Source organism: Tachyglossus aculeatus, chromosome 16, assembly GCF_015852505.1.
Source record: "Tachyglossus aculeatus isolate mTacAcu1 chromosome 16, mTacAcu1.pri, whole genome shotgun sequence".
In the NCBI taxonomy this organism is placed as follows: Eukaryota; Metazoa; Chordata; class Mammalia; order Monotremata; family Tachyglossidae; genus Tachyglossus; species Tachyglossus aculeatus.
This window is the reverse complement of record NC_052081.1, coordinates 13807943-13824061: the sequence shown is the minus strand read 5'-3', so window position 1 is coordinate 13824061 and position 16119 is coordinate 13807943. Positions and strand designations below refer to the sequence as shown.

Sequence of the window (16119 nt, the reverse complement as noted above, 5' to 3'; positions counted from 1 at the left end):
TATAGTTAGATCATTTAGAATTGAAATTGAGTTTTGTTTTGCTTTTAAATGAGATGCCACCAACAAAAATTTTCATAGAATTTTATAATTTCACTAAAAACAAGTTTTTCCCCTTTAAGATTATTTTGAAGAGCCTCAGCTGCTATTATAATCTGAATATCTTATTCAGCTTGAGGAACAGCATAGCCTAATGGAAAGAGCAAAGGTCTAACCCTGGCTCTTCCAATTGCCTGCTCTGTGACCGGGGGCAAGTTACTTAACTTCTCTGGGCCTTACAGGAGATTTATAAATGTTTGAATTTAATTGAAATATCGCTCAAAATCTCATCCGAGCATTTCAGTCAATTCATAGTCAGAAGGCACAGGCTGGACCTAATTCAGAGAAATTCAGAGCTCTTAATGATAAAAATAAAATCACCAGATCTTCCTCTTCTGGGCCCCATCTATAAAGTGGGGATTGAATACCTGTCTTTCCTCCTACTTGGACTGTGAGCCCCATGGGGGACACGGACTGTTTCCCACCTGATTGACTTGTCTCTACTCCAGCGCTTAGAACAGTGCTTGACACATAGTAAGTACTTAAATACCATTAAAAAATAGCTTAGATGGTAAATGAATGAAAAAAGTTGGAGACCTTTAGTCCAAGATTTCAACTGCAGTTACCACAAATTACATTCTTACTTTTGTTTATCCATCCCTCCTCACCATTCATACCCAAAGAAGGCAAAACATTCACAAATGTACCTTTTAAACACCTTTCCTTTTGTATCACGGTGTAAAATATCAGTGGGATCAGATTCCTGGAAGAAGAAAATTTATTGCAAGAACATAAGGAAATGCCAGGTGAGTATCATGAAAGAATCAACTGTTATTAGATGAACTTCCAAACATCTACACGCAAACCATTAGCTACACAGCAGAAAGTAAAGAATATGAATGCGGGCAAAAATCACCAACATACTTCTAAAAATCCAGGCTGGAGCAGGGAGGGGTCATAGAGGCCTGAGTGTTTTGTTTTTTGTCCGTAACAATGCAAATCACATTGGGAAATCAGCCTTCAACCATTTAGAGTAAAGTAGCAGGGAGAACAGCCTCTGCTTTTCATGTTACTTGTAAAATGGGGATGAAGACCATCTGATATGCCTGTATCTACTCCAGTGCTTAGTACAGTGCCTGGCACAGAGTAAGCGCTTAAACACAATAAACAACAACAACAGTGAAGTACTCACCAATTTTCTTTTCTCTGCTTTAGAACTTGAATATGCTGAACTTTGGGCAGGCACAGGCTTCTTCCCCTTCTTGTCCTAAGGGTTCCAGTCCAAGAGAAAGAAAAGAAGCCCACAATTAAAATATATAAAACAGAACTAATTCATCCTGATCAACTTTGTTTAACACTTGTGGAGTGCCTAGTGTGCTCAAGTCACTGTACTTCAGTTGTCAGAAATGGAACGCTACCAATGTTTGCGGGATCATTAATCACATCAGACCATTTTGAGGTTTCAAACTACCATTGATGAACACCAACGCAATATTCTGTCCCTATTTGAGGAGTACGATAGCAATGACGAGGAAAACCCATACCGCTCCAGAGACAAGACGGCATAAGCTATTCAAAATATAATTACGTTATAAGTATGCTGCTCTGAAAACAAAAGCAGTAGTGAAACGTTCGGTTTAGGCTATGAAATGATTATTCTTACTCTTTCAGCAAGTTGGTGGGCAGAGTAAATGACATCTCTGCAAGATTTCCCGTGTTTGCGAATAGATTCTTTTTTAGACATTTTGATATAGGAAGCTGAAAAACAAGAGACATATATTACTATTTGTGACATTCTTTCAGGGTTGACATCAGGCTAAGTTTCTTTTAGTATTTTTGTACCGGAACCGCCTTTTAGGCTGGCTGTGGATTAAAGGAGCTAGAAAATGTACGGATTGCGTTATAGGTGAGAGGAAGATCTGGTGATTTTATTTTTATCATTAAGAGCTCTGAATTTCTCTGAATCAGGTCCAACCTGTGCCTTCTGACTATGAATTGACTGAAATATATACCTGTATATATATATCACCTATATATATATATATATATGTTTGTACATATTTATTACTCTATTTTACTTGTACATATCTATTCTATTTATTTTATTTTGTTAGTATGTTTGGTTTTGTTCTCTGTCTCCCCCTTTTAGACTGTGAGCCCACTGTTGGGTAGGGACTGTCTCTAGATGTTGCCAATTTGTACTTCCCAAGCGCTTAGTACAGTGCTCTGCACATAGTAAGCGCTCAATAAACACAATTGATGATGATGATGAAATGCTCGGATGAGACTTTGAGCGATATTTCAATTAAATTCAAACATTTATCAATCTCCACCAGCACGTTTCAAACTGTGAACAGGAATACAAATCTCTGTATTAGTGGCTTAGTGTTAACGGTGCATCAGATAACAGGAAAGTGAAAGGCAACTGCTTATTAAATTCTTTCAAAATACTATTAAGAACTGAATCAAATTGATAGTATTTAATAAGCAGCTAGTCTGCGCAGGGCACTCTGCTAAGGCCTTGGGAGAGTGTAACAGAATAAGTAGACATGAACCCTGCTCTGAAGGAGTTTACCATCTGCGCTACCAGTAAGCGCTCAATAAATATGATTGATTGATTGTTTGAGGAGAGGAGCAGGGGGCGGGGGGAGGTAAGGGAGCCGGGGGATGAGGAGGGACAGGGAGCATGCGCGGAGGGGTGGGGGGGAATAAGGGAGCTGGGGGACAAGGCATGACAGGTAGCATGCGCTGAGGGGGCATAAGGAAGCGGGGACAGGGAGCATGCACCGAGGAGCAGTATTTATTGAGCGCTTGTGTGCAGAGCACTGTACTAAGCGCTTGGGAAGTCCAAGCTGGCAACATCTAGAGACGATCCCTACTCAACAGCGGGCTCACAGTCTAGAAGGGGGAGACAGAAAACAAAACAAAACATGTGGACAGGTGTCAAGCCATCAGAATAAATGGAAATAAAGCTAGATCAATCAATCAATCGTATTTACTGAGCGCTTACTGTGTGCAGAGCACTGTACTAAGCGCTTGGGATGCACATCATTAACAAAATAAATAGAATAGTAAATATGCACAAGTAAAATAGAGTAATAAATCTGTACAAATATATATACAAGTGCTGTGGGGAGGGGAAGGTCAAATAGTTTTTTTTCAACTAGCTTGGAAAGAGTGATTCATTCATTCATTCAATCGTATTTATTGAACACTTACTGTGTGCAGAACACTTTACTAAGCACTTGGGAAGTACAAGGAGGCAACATTCATTCATTCCATCGTATTTATTGAGCGCTTACTGTGTGCGGAGCACTGTACTAAGCGCTTGGGAAGTCCAAGTTGGCAACATCTAGAGCCGGTCCCTACCCAACAGTGGGCTCACGGTCTAGAAGGGGGAGTCAGACAACAAAACAAAACATGTGGACACTCATTCATTCCTTCATTCAATCGTATTTATTGAGCGCTTACTGCGTGCAGAGCACTGTACTAAGCGCTTGGGAAGTCCAAGTCGGCAACATCAATCGTATTTATTGCGCGCTTACTGTGTGCAGAGCACTGTACTAAGCGCTTGGGAAGTCCAATTTGGCAACATCAATCAATCAATCGTATTTATTGAGCGCTTACTGTGTGCGGAGCACTGTACTAAGTGCTTGGAAACTCCAAGTTGGCAACATAGAGAGACGGTCCCTACCCAACAGCGGGCTCACAGTCTAGTCTTCCTCCCTTCAAGGCCCTGCTGAGAGCTCACCTCCTCCAGGAGGCCTTCCCACACTGAGCCCCCTCCTTCCTCTCCCCCTCGTCCCCCTCTCCATCCCCATCTTACCTCCTTCCCTTCCCCACGGCACCTGTATATATGTATATATGTTTGTACATATTTGTTACTCTATTTATTTATTTTACTTGTACCTACCTATTCTATTTATTTTATTTTGTTAGTATGTTTGGTTTTATTCTCTGTCTCTCCCTTTTAGACTGTGAGCCCACTGTTGGGTAGGGACTGTCTCTAGATGTTGCCAATTTGTACTTCCCAAGTGCTTAGTCCAGTGCTCTGCACATAGTAAGCGCTCAATACCTCCTTCCCTTCCCCACAGCACCTGTATATATGTATATATGGTTGTACGTATTTATTAATCTATTTATTTATTTATTTATTTTACTTGTACATATCTATCCTATTTATTTTATTTTGTTAGTATGTTTGGTTTTGTTCTCCATCTCCCCCTTTTAGACTGCGAGCCCACTGCTGGGTAGGGACTGTCTCTGTATGTTGCCAATTTGTACTTCCCAAGCGCTTAGTCCAGTGCTCTGCACACAGTAAGCGCTCAATAAATACGACTGATGATGATGAGGATGATGGGACTGTCCCTATATGTTGCCACTTTGTACTTCCCAAGCGCTTAGTCCAGTGCTCTGCACACAGTAAGCGCTCAATAAATACGACTGATGATGATGAGGATGATGGGACTGTCTCTAGATGTTGCCAATTTGTACTTCCCAAGCGCTTAGTCCAGTGCTCTGCACACAGTAAGCGCTCAATAAATACGACTGATGATGATGAGGATGATGGGACTGTCACTATATGTTGCCAATTTGTACTTCCCAAGCGCTTAGTCCAGTGCTCTGCACACAGTAAGCGCTCAATAAATACGACTGATGATGATGAGGATGATGGGACTGTCTCTAGATGTTGCCAATTTGTACTTCCCAAGCGCTTAGTCCAGTGCTCTGCACACAGTAAGCGCTCAATAAATACGACTGATGATGATGAGGATGATGGGACTGTCTCTAGATGTTGCCAATTTGTACTTCCCAAGCGCTTAGTCCAGTGCTCTGCACACAGTAAGCGCTCAATAAATACGACTGATGATGATGAGGATGATGGGACTGTCTCTAGATGTTGCCAATTTGTACTTCCCAAGCGCTTAGTCCAGTGCTCTGCACACAGTAAGCGCTCAATAAATACGACTGATGATGATGAGGATGATGGGACTGTCTCTAGATGTTGCCAATTTGTACTTCCCAAGCGCTTAGTCCAGTGCTCTGCACACAGTAAGCGCTCAATAAATACGACTGATGATGATGAGGATGATGGGACTGTCCCTATATGTTGCCACTTTGTACTTCCCAAGCGCTTAGTCCAGTGCTCTGCACACAGTAAGCGCTCAATAAATACGACTGATGATGATGAGGATGATGGGACTGTCTCTAGATGTTGCCAATTTGTACTTCCCAAGCGCTTAGTCCAGTGCTCTGCACACAGTAAGCGCTCAATAAATACGACTGATGATGATGGGACTGTCTCTAGATGTTGCCAACTTGTACTTCCCAAGCGCTTAGTCCAGTGCTCTGCACACAGTAAGCGCTCAATAAATACGATTGATGATGATGATGATAGAAGGGGGAGACAGACAACAAAACAAATTAATAGATTAAATATTCATTCCTTCATTCAATCGTATTTATTGAGCGCTTACTGTGTGCAGGGCACTGTACTAAGCGCTTGGGAAGTCCAAGTTGGCAACATAGAGAGACGGTCCCCTACCCAACAGGGGGCTCACCCCTCAACCCCCTGCCCACCGCCAAACCCCGTGTGTGACGGGGTTCCATGACATGATGTTACCTCAGCGTTTAGCACTGTGCTGGACGCCTAATAAACACTTTAATAAACGCCCCAACCCCCGTAATGGACGGGTCGCCGTACTCACCACCGCCGCCACAGGCCCAAAGCAGGCCGGCCGCCCTCAAAGCATGCCGGGAAATGTAGTTCTTCGCTCCGCCTTTGCCGCCGCTCCGGCTCCCATTGGCCGTCGCAGCCACTTCCGGGTTCCTCCCCGCCCTTCCGATTGGGCCCCGGCCCGGGCGTCGTGACGTCACCGGCCACTCGCACTTCCGGTCGGGCCTGAGGGGAGACGACGCCGCCGTCGTCGTCCCTCACCTCAGCCCCGTCGGCCGGCGGCTGTGGAGGCCATGGCGGAGGACGGGGGCCGGCGGGGACGGCGACGACGACAAGAAGAAGAAGAAGAAATGGAGGACGACGACGAAGAAGAAGAAGAAGAAGAGGAGGAGGAGGAGGAAGAGCAGGAGGAAGAAGCCCCGGGGGCGGCCGAGACCAGTAAGGCCGGAGGGGACATCCCTTGTAGAAATTTCTCCATATTGATTACTCTGTTCATTTGTACACATTTGTGACTCTATTTGTACATATTTATTACTCTATTCATTTGCACATGTTTATTAACACTATTCATGTGTATATATATATATATATATAATAATAATGGTGGCATCTGTTAAGCGCTTACTATGTGCAAAGCACTATTTGTACATATTTATTACCCTATTCATTTGTACATATTTATTACTCTGTTCATTTACACATATTTATTACACTATTCATTTATACATATTTATTACCCTATTCATTTGTACATATTTATTACTGTTCATTTACACATATTTATTACACTATTCATTTATACATATTTATTACCCTATTCATTTGTACATATTTATTACTCTATTCATTTGCACATGTTTATTACACTATTCATTTGCACATATTTATTACACTATTCATTTGCACATATTTATTACTCTATTCATTTGCACATATTTATTACACTATTCGTTTGTATATATTTATTACTTTATTAGTACATTCTTATTCCTCTGTTCATTTGTACATATTTACTACTCTATTCATTTGCACATATTTATTACACTATTCATTTGTACATATTTATTACCCTGTTCATTTACACATTTACTACTCTATTCATTTGCACGTATTTATTACACTATTCATTTGTATATATTTATTACTTTATTAGTACATTCTTAGTGCTCTGTTCATTTGTACATATTTACTACTCTATTCATTTGCACATATTTATTACACTATTCATTTGTATATATTTATTACTTTATTAGTACATTCTTATTGCTCTGTTCATTTGCACATATTGCACTATTCATTTGTATAAATTTATCACTCTATTGGTACATATTTATTACTTTATTCATTTGCACATATTTATTACACTGTTCATTTGTATATACTTATTACTCTGTTAGTACATATTTATTACGCTATTCATTTGTATATATTTATTACTCTGTACATATTTATTACCCTATTCAATTGTACATGTTTATTACTCTATTCATTTGCACATATGTATTGCACTATTCATTTGCATACATTTATTACTCTATTTGTACATATTTATTACCCTATTCATTTGTACATATTTATTACTCTATTCATTTGCACATATTTATTACACTATTCATTTATATAAATTTATTACTCTATTTGTATATATTTATTGCCCTATTCATTTGCACATATTTATTACACTATTCATTTGTATATATTTATTACTTTATTAGTACATTCTTATTACTCTGTTCATTTGTATATATTTATTACTCTATTCATTTGCACATATTTATTGCACTGTTCATTTGTATAAATTTATTACTCTACATATTTATTACTTCATTTGCACATATTTATTACACTGTTCATTTGTATATATTTATTACTCTATTAGTACATATTTATTACCCCACTCATTTGCACATATTTATTACACTATTCATTTGTATATATTTATTATTCCTTGTACATATTTATTATCCTCTTCGTTTGTGCGTATATATTACTCTATTCATTTGCACATATGTATTATACTATTCATTTGTATAAATTTATTGCTCTATCTGTACATACTTATTACCCTTTTCATTTGTACATATTTATTACTCTATTCATTTGCACATATTTATCACACTATTCATTTGTACATATTCATTACTCTATTCATTTGCACATATTATATTATTCATTTTTATATATATTACTCTATTAGTACATATTACTCTATTCATTTGTATATATTTATTACACTGTTCATTTGTATCAGTCAATCAATCAGTCATATTTACTGAGCGCTTACTGTCTGCAGAGCACTGTACTAAGCGCTTGGGAAGTCCAAGTTGGCAACATAGAGAGACGGCCCCTACCCAACAGCGGGCTCACAGTCTAGAAGGGGGAGTCAGACAACAAAACAAAGCATCTGGACATTCATTCATTCCTTCATTCAATCGTATTTATTGAGCGCTTACTGTGTGCAGAGCACTGGACTAAGGGCTTGGGAAGTCCAAGTTGGCAACATCTAGAGACGGTCCCTACCCAACAGCAGGCTCACAGTCTAGAAGGGGGAGACAGACAACAAAACATATTAATAGAATAAGTATTCATTCATTCATTCAATCGTATTTATTGAGCGCTTACTGTGTGCGGAGCACTGTACTAAGCGCTTGGGAAGTCCAAGTTGGCAACATAGAGAAACGGTCCCTACCCAGCAGCGGGCTCACCCCACAACCCCCTGCCCACTGCCAAACCCCGTGTGCGACTGGGTCCCATGACATGATGTTACCTCAGCGCTTAGCGCAGTGCTGGATGCCTAATATACACTTTAATAAACCCCCCAACACCCGTTACTCTGTACATATTTATTACTCTATTCATTTGTACATATTTTTTGCTCTATTCATTTGCACAGATTTATTACACTATTCATTTGTATATATTTATTATTCTTAGTACATGTTTATTGCTCTATTCATTTGCACATATTTTTACACTATTCATTTGTATATATTTATTACTCAGTACATATTTGTTATTCTTCATTTGCACATTTATTGCAGTATTCATTTGTATAGATTTATTACTCCATTTGTACATATTTACTACTCTATTCATTTGCACATTTTTATTACACTATTCATTTGTATATATTTATTACTCTGTACATATTCATTACTCTGTTCTTTTGCACATATTTATAACTGTTCATTTGTACATATTACTGTATTCATTTGCACATATTTATTACACTGTTCATTTGTATATGTGTATTACTCTGTACATATTTATTACACTATTCATTTGTATATATTTATTACTGTATTAGTACATATTTGTTACTCTATTCATTTGTACATATTACTCTATTCATTTGCACATATTTATTACTCTATTCATTTGCACATATTTATTACACTATTCATTTGTACATATTTATTACTGTTTATTTGCACATATTTATTACTCTGTTCATTTGCACTTATTTATTACCCTATTCATTTGTACATATTTATTACTCTAATAATAATAATGATGGTATTTATTAAGCGCTGACTATGTGCAAAGCACTGTTTCTATGCATTGGGGGTATACAAGGTGATCGGGTTGTCCCACGTGGGGCTCACGGTCTTCATCCCCGTTTTACAGATGAGGTAAGTGGGGCACAGAGAAGTGTAGTGACTTGTCCAAAGTCACACAGCCGATAAGTGGTGGAGACAGGATTAGAACCCATGACCCTTGACTCCCAAGCCTGGGCTCTTTCCACTGAGCCACGCTGCTTCTCATTCATTTCTACGTATTTATTACTCTGTTCATTTTATTAATGATGTATATATAGCTATAATTCTATTTATTCTGATGGTGTTAGGAGAAGCAGCGCGGCTCAGTGGAAAGAGCCCAGGTTTGGGAGTCAGAGGTCATGGGTTCAAATCCCGACTCTGCCACTTATCAGCTGTGTGACGTTGGGCAAGTCACGTCACTTCTCTGGGCCTCAGTTCCCTCATCTGTCAAATGAGGATGAAGACTGTGAGCCCCACATGGGACAATCTGATCACCTTGTCTCCTCCCCAGCACTTAGAGCAGTGCTTTGCACATAGTAAGCGCTTAACAAATGCCGTAATTATCATCCTTATTATTATTGACACCTGCCTACCTGTTTTGTTGTTTGTCTCCCCCTCCATTCATTGTCATATTTATTGAGCGCTTACTGTGTGCAGAGCACTGTACTAAGCGCTTGGGAAGTCCAAGTTGGCAACATATAGAGACGGTCCCTACCCAGCAGCGGGCTCACAGTCTAGAAGGGGGAGATGGACAACAAAACAAAACATTAACAAAATAAAATAAGTAGAATAGTAAATATGTACAAGTAAAATAGAGTAATAAATATTTACAAAAATATATATAGGTGCTGTGGGGAGGGGAAGGAGGTAACGCCGGGGGGATGGGGAGGGAGAGGAAGGAGGGGGCTCAGTCTGGGAAGGCCTCCTGGAGGAGGTGAGCTCTCAGTAGGGCCTTGAAGGGAGGAAGAGAGCTAGCTTGGCGGATATTGGGAGGGAGGGTATTCCAGGCCAGGGGGAGGACGTGGGCCTCTTCGACGGCGGGACAGGCGAGAACAAGGCACGGTGAGGAGATTAGAGGCAGACGAGCGGAGGGTGCGGGCTGGGCTGGAGAAGGAGAGAAGGGAGGTGAGGTAGGAGGGGGCGAAGTGATGGACAGCCTTGAAGCCGAGAGTGAGGAGTTTTTGCCTGATGCTTAGGTTGACTGGTAGCCACTGGAGATTTTTGAGGAGGGGAGTAACACGCCCAGGGCGTTTCTGCACAAAGATGATCCGGGCATCAGCGTGAAGTATAGACTGAAGTGGGGAGAGACAGGAGGCTGGGAGATCAGAGAGGAGGCTGATGCAATAATCCAGTTGGGATAGGATGAGAGATTGAACCAGCACTTGGGGTTGCACCCTTTATAATAATAATTGTGGCATTTGTTAAGCGCTTACTATGTGCCCGGCACTGTACTAAGCACTGGGGTAGACACCAGAAGAGCACAGCGAAAAGTGGAAATCCAGGCAGCAGGTTGGCTTGGGCCGGATCAGAGTCACACTAGGGCATAGCTCTTCCCTTCTTCCCTCCTCGACTCCCATTCCCACCATCTGCACCCGCTTTTCCAAACCTTTTCACTTCCTCTGTTGCCTCCACTGCCCCCAGTGCTGACTTGTTAGCCCCCAGGCTATTGATGACCAATAGCCTTGTTGTGTAACTGAGACCCACCAGGCGGGAACGTCCAAACATCCCACCTACTCCCACCTTGTCTTTTTTCTGCTTTTCACCTGTTTCCAGAGGACTCTCCCAACTGTTCTCTAAATCCATCCCTTTTACCAGTGCCTCTGATCCTGTCTCCTCTTATTTCCTACAAGCACCTGCCCATGCTTAGTAAAGTGCTCTGCACACAGTAAGTGTTTAATAAAAATGCTTGATTGATTGATACTTTTCTCCTCCATCACTGCTGTTTTCAACCCTCTTGATCCCTGCTGGCTCCTTCCCATCCGCCATCAAACATGCTCAAGTCACCCTCGTATTCTCTTGATCTCACAGCTATCGTTCAAACTCCCGAAACAAGTCCTTTACACCCGATGCCTTCGTTTTCCACCATCCCACCAATTCTCTTCCTGATTCACTGTGATTAGATCTTCAGCCCCTTCACTTCACGGAGACAGAACTCCCCAGTGCCCTCCTTATGGTCTCTAGTGAAGTGGATTCTACTCTGTCTCAAATCTCCTGACTTGGCAGCTATCATTGACACTGGCCCACGCTTTTCTCTTCTATCAGGCCTTAGTCTTGTTGATACCGTACCCACCTGTTTCACTCTTACCTCTCTGGCTTCTCCCTCTCAGTTTCATTAGCTGGCTCCTCTTCCACCTCTCATTCCCTAACTGTTGGTGTCCACAGGGTCTGTTTTGGGCCCCCTACTCTTTGTTTTACACTCACTCTTTTGAGTAGCTCATCCTCTAACGTGGCTTCAGCTACTACCTCTCAGTGGATGATTCCCGAATATATTTCACCTCATTCATTCATTCATTATCAGTCAAATTTATTGAGCGCTAACTGTGTGCAGAATACTATACTAAGCGCTTGGAAAGTACAATTCAGCAATAGAAACAATCCCTGCTCACAACGGGCTTACAGTCTAGAAGGGGGGAGATCACCTCTTGCCTCCAGGACATCTCAACTTTGTTGTCTCATCAGCACCTCAAACTAAAAATGTCTAAAACAGACGTCGCATCATCTTTCCTGCTAAACCTATTTTTCTTGACTTTCCTACCTCTGTTGAAAACACCATATCCACCCTGCTCCAGAAGCCCACAGGCTTGGTACAATCCTTGACTCCTCATTAGCTTTCAGTCAATTGCTAAATCCTGCTAGTTCTTCCTACACAAAGTTTCCCAGATCCATCCCTTTCATTCCACCCAAAAAAGCGACCACCCTAGTCCAAATACATCATATCACAGTTGAACTATTATATCAGTCTCCTCATTGGCCACCCTGCCTCCAGCCTGTCTCTACTCCCATCTAGGCAGATCATCTTTTTGATGTCTCACTCCACGAACACATATCCACACTTCAATATTGGATTCTATTTGCATATCAAGGTTAAAGATTGGCTTCAAGACTCAATTCACCCCATCTTACCACTTGGCTCTTTTGATCCTCTGCTCCCCAGCTAGCACTCATCATTCCTCCCAACCTCACCCTCCGATACCTCACTGTTGACCCTCCCTCCTCTCATCCGTCACTTTCACTGTTCCCCGGTCTGGAATTCCCTCCCTCCCCGAATCCACCAGACCATCAACAATAACAATAACAATGTTGGCATTTATTAAGTGCTTACTATGTGCAAAGCATAAGATAGGAACTTTCTTTAAAATCTATAAAGAGAATGTGTCTCTCTGTGTTCCATTAACTGTCCTTTATCCTCTTCTTTCAAAATTAGGATATTTATTAATAGTTTGAATGAATTCAAAAGGGTATTAGGAGGAGACTATTCATAAAACACTGCACAAATTACTTTTGAGTACGTGGGAGGATCCGTCAATCACTCCTTTGAATTGAGTGCTGACTGTGAGCAGAGCACTGTATTAAGCGCTTGGAGAGGACAGTATGTCAGTTGGAAGAGACAACCCCTCCGCAGAGTGAGAAAGAAGTGAAAAGCACTTTAATATTCAAAAAGTGTACAAACTTTTATTAAGGAGTAAATTCATGTCTGATTCTCTTAGATGGCAAAGTGATTCCTTCCAAATTGGATAGCAACAAACAAGGTGAAGAAATTCTGTATGAAACGGCATCCAAGGATGAGGACGAGCCCACCGGACAGAGTTCCACGAGAGAGGCCGACAGTAACATTTTGGATCTATCGTCCGATTTTCCAAGAGGTTTGTTGAGACTTTAGAAGTTTTCACAGTGTATGGCGGGAGCAGTTGGTGAGATTGATTTCTAGAGAGTCCTTCCAACCATGTGAATCTGTGCTGGGTTCCCCGGTGGTTTACAAATCCTGCAAACAGTTGTAAAGTTTTTTTGGCTTGAAGTGGTACTGTCTGTATTTTTTCCTCCCTTTGCTGTCGGCATAATACATTTAAGAAGTGACTTGTGTGGCAGAAAATAGCCTAGTGTTCGGAATTAGGTGAACCTGCCTTAGACTTGGAAGTGAATAGGGGGAACTGATTTCTGGGGTTAAGAAAGGGGGGAAGGAAATGAGCAGTTACCCTCTTTATCACCCGCATCACATCACTGTCGTCAGTCTCTGTCACCCAAGCAGAAAGGATGTTATGTTATGTTATGTTATGTTACCAACTTGTACTTCCCAAGCGCTTAGTACAGTGCTCTGCACACGGTAAGCGCTCAATAAATACGATTGATGATGATGATGGTGGTGGTCCAGACTAAGTCAGGCCACTTGGACTGGAACTGTTGCGGATTCTACAGGCAATGGGTGGGCAGCCACCGGAGGTGCTTGAGGAGTGGGGAAATGTGGATTAAATGGTTTTGTTGAAAAGTGATCTGGGCAGCATTGTGAAGTATGGACTGTAGTGGGGAGAGACAGGAGGCAGGGAGGTCAGCAAGGAGGCTGATGCAGTAGTCACGCCAGGATAGGATAAGTGCTTGGATTAACAGGGTAGCCGTTTGGACAGAGAGGAGAGGGTGGATTTTAGCAGTGTTGTGGAGGTTGAACCAAGAGGATTTCGTGACAGATTGAATATGTGAGTTGAATGACAGAGATGAGTCAGAGATAACACCAAGGTTGTGGGCCTATGAGTCAGGGAGGGTGGTGGTGTTGTCTACAGTGATGGGAAAGTCATGGGGAGAACAGGGTTTGGCAGGAACTGGAAGAGTTCTGTTTTAGACGTGAAGAATTTGGGGTGCCGGCGGGACATCCGAGCCGGGTCTCCCTCAGAAACGCCTCCCCCAGGGTGTTTGGAGATATCCACCCTAGGTTTACAGCCCACGAAGCCAGGCCCAGCTCTGTTGCTCCCCAGAGGTGGAGTCAGTGGATGAGGCAGCCAGAAAATTCTCCAATGGAGTCTTTGATGGTATAACTACGACTGAGTTGCAAGGCACTTGGGGAGGAAGGCACAAATGGGCCAGATATGGGCTGGGGGGGAGGGGGGGCGGGGGCTCAGTTCCCAAAGTCGCTATCTGGTCTTCAGCGATGCCTCCAGCCCTATGTAGTCCCATCTGGTGGATTTTGATTTCTTTAAAGGTACGTGATAGCCTAGGTTTGAAGTAGATTCTGCCCTGTAGTCACGGTATGTGAGGGGGAACTGAGAGGGTGCCGCTTTTGCCCTCTGTCCCTCATCCCACACCTGGCTGACCCCCCCAAAGACAGGATATTCAAGGCTAGTGCTAGAGTTAAGTAGATGAAAGAGAAACTCAATTTTGAAAATAGCAATTTCTAACCCTTGAAAAAATGACTCATTCTTGCAGAAAAACACATCTCAATTCAGAAGCAACTTACCAACCTAGAGAAGTTAGCCAGCCTGGCCGAAGATGAATCGGCCTCCCTTGAATCACCGAACACAGATCACGTTGAAGGTATCTGGACTCTTAACTTTCCTCTGTGGTTTTACTGTTATATCCTGTTGGGACTTAAAAGCAACCTCCTGGATCCGTTCCTGTATTTCCGGTGAAGCTCAAGTTCCTTCGTCGTTCCGTGATCGCTCCGGGGCTGTTGTTTTGCCATACCAGAGTTTCTTATCTTGGTTTAGTCAGCATCCCAGGTGCTCAGTGAAAGTAACAAATTTTAACAAGTAACCCAAACCCATCGGTGTACTTTTGTTTAATCCTGAGGTTTTGGAAGCATAAGTGTATGTTCAGGTCTGTTGTCTTTTACAGATGTTTTTGGGAAATAGCATTTGGTTCTAAAGTTATCCAGTTTGTTATACTTCAAACTGACTGAGTGAGAAGCGCTGTATTAAGCTCTTTGGGGAGTACAACCTAATGGAGGAGACGGATTGTTTACAGGAAGAACAAGGACACAACGGGAAGGACGAAATGGCTGAATAAAAAAGTTTATATAACTTATACAGTCATATTGTAAATCAGTCGGGGAAAGCCTCTGGAAGAAGTAGGCTTTTGGGGGGGGTTCTAAAGATGGAGAAGGCTGTGGTCTGACAGGTTTGGCAGTACGGTGGAGTTCTAAGTGGGGAGAAGAGTGTGAAAGAGGTGATGGAGTTGAGAGTGAGGTCCAGTTAGTTGGGGAGTCTGTGGGGAGCAAAAAGTGTGAGTAGGAGGAGACAGGCAGTACGTAAAATGGACAAAGCCGCTGCAATGAAATAGAAGCCAATGACCAGGAGTTCCTGCATGACGATGGGTGAGATGGGGAACCATTGGAGAGGCATGACAAGAAGCCCATCTGTTCAGCCACATGTAGTGTAGACTGAAATGGGAAGAGGTTTGAGGTAGGAAGCCCGGGCGGGAGATTAGTACCGTAGTTTAACCAGGACCTGACAGCTTCTGGATCCAGTTTGGATGGGGGAGGAAAAAAGCAGATCCAGAAAGTGTTTGGGCAGAAAAACTGGCAGGATTTGAGAAGCAGCGAGGCTTAGTGGAAGAGTGTAGGGCTGAGAGTCGGGAGACCTTGGTTCTGATCTCGGATCTGCCGTTTGCCTGCTGTCCGACTTCGGGGTGGTCACTTAGGTTCGTTGGGACTCGATTTCCTCATTTACAGAGTTAGATGAGACATTTCTCTCTCTTCCTTAGGCTTAACCCCAGGCGGGATTGGATCTGTGTCTGATACGATCATATCTACCCCAGGGCTTAGCACAGAGCTTGGCTCAGAGAAAATGGCTTAACTAATACCACAGTTGTTTTTACTGTTAGAATTTAGTAGTTGTGAGTACTGGACACAGTGGGGACTCAGATGACAAAGCAGTAGTTGGC

The 16119-nt window shown here is 42.2% G+C and overlaps 2 protein-coding genes across 4 annotated transcripts in view; one reads left to right on the top strand and one right to left on the bottom strand.

The window, feature by feature from the left end:
* The window catches only part of SWT1 (SWT1 RNA endoribonuclease homolog), a 62321-nt gene extending 56560 nt beyond the window's left edge, over positions 1-5761 (bottom strand). Inside the window, exons 1-4 of the mRNA XM_038758532.1 lie at positions 5745-5761; positions 1700-1794; positions 1229-1303; positions 744-799 (exon numbers count right to left, since the gene is read on the bottom strand). Coding sequence (XP_038614460.1) covers positions 744-799; positions 1229-1303; positions 1700-1780 — 212 coding nt within the window. The 5' untranslated portion in view covers positions 1781-1794; positions 5745-5761. The remainder of the gene's footprint in view (positions 1-743; positions 800-1228; positions 1304-1699; positions 1795-5744) is intronic.
* A 186-nt stretch (positions 5762-5947) lies between these two features.
* TRMT1L (tRNA methyltransferase 1 like) overlaps positions 5948-16119 on the top strand; it is a 29114-nt gene continuing 18942 nt past the window's right edge. For 2 of the 3 annotated variants that reach the window (XM_038757659.1, XM_038757660.1), the window contains exons 1-3: positions 5949-6151; positions 12960-13115; positions 14665-14772. In XM_038757659.1, the coding sequence (XP_038613587.1) occupies positions 6007-6151; positions 12960-13115; positions 14665-14772 (409 nt within the window). In that variant the 5' untranslated portion in view covers positions 5949-6006. Of the gene's footprint in view, positions 6152-12959; positions 13116-14664; positions 14773-16119 lie in introns of all 3 variants that reach the window. The other variant, XM_038757658.1, reaches the window with a different exon arrangement.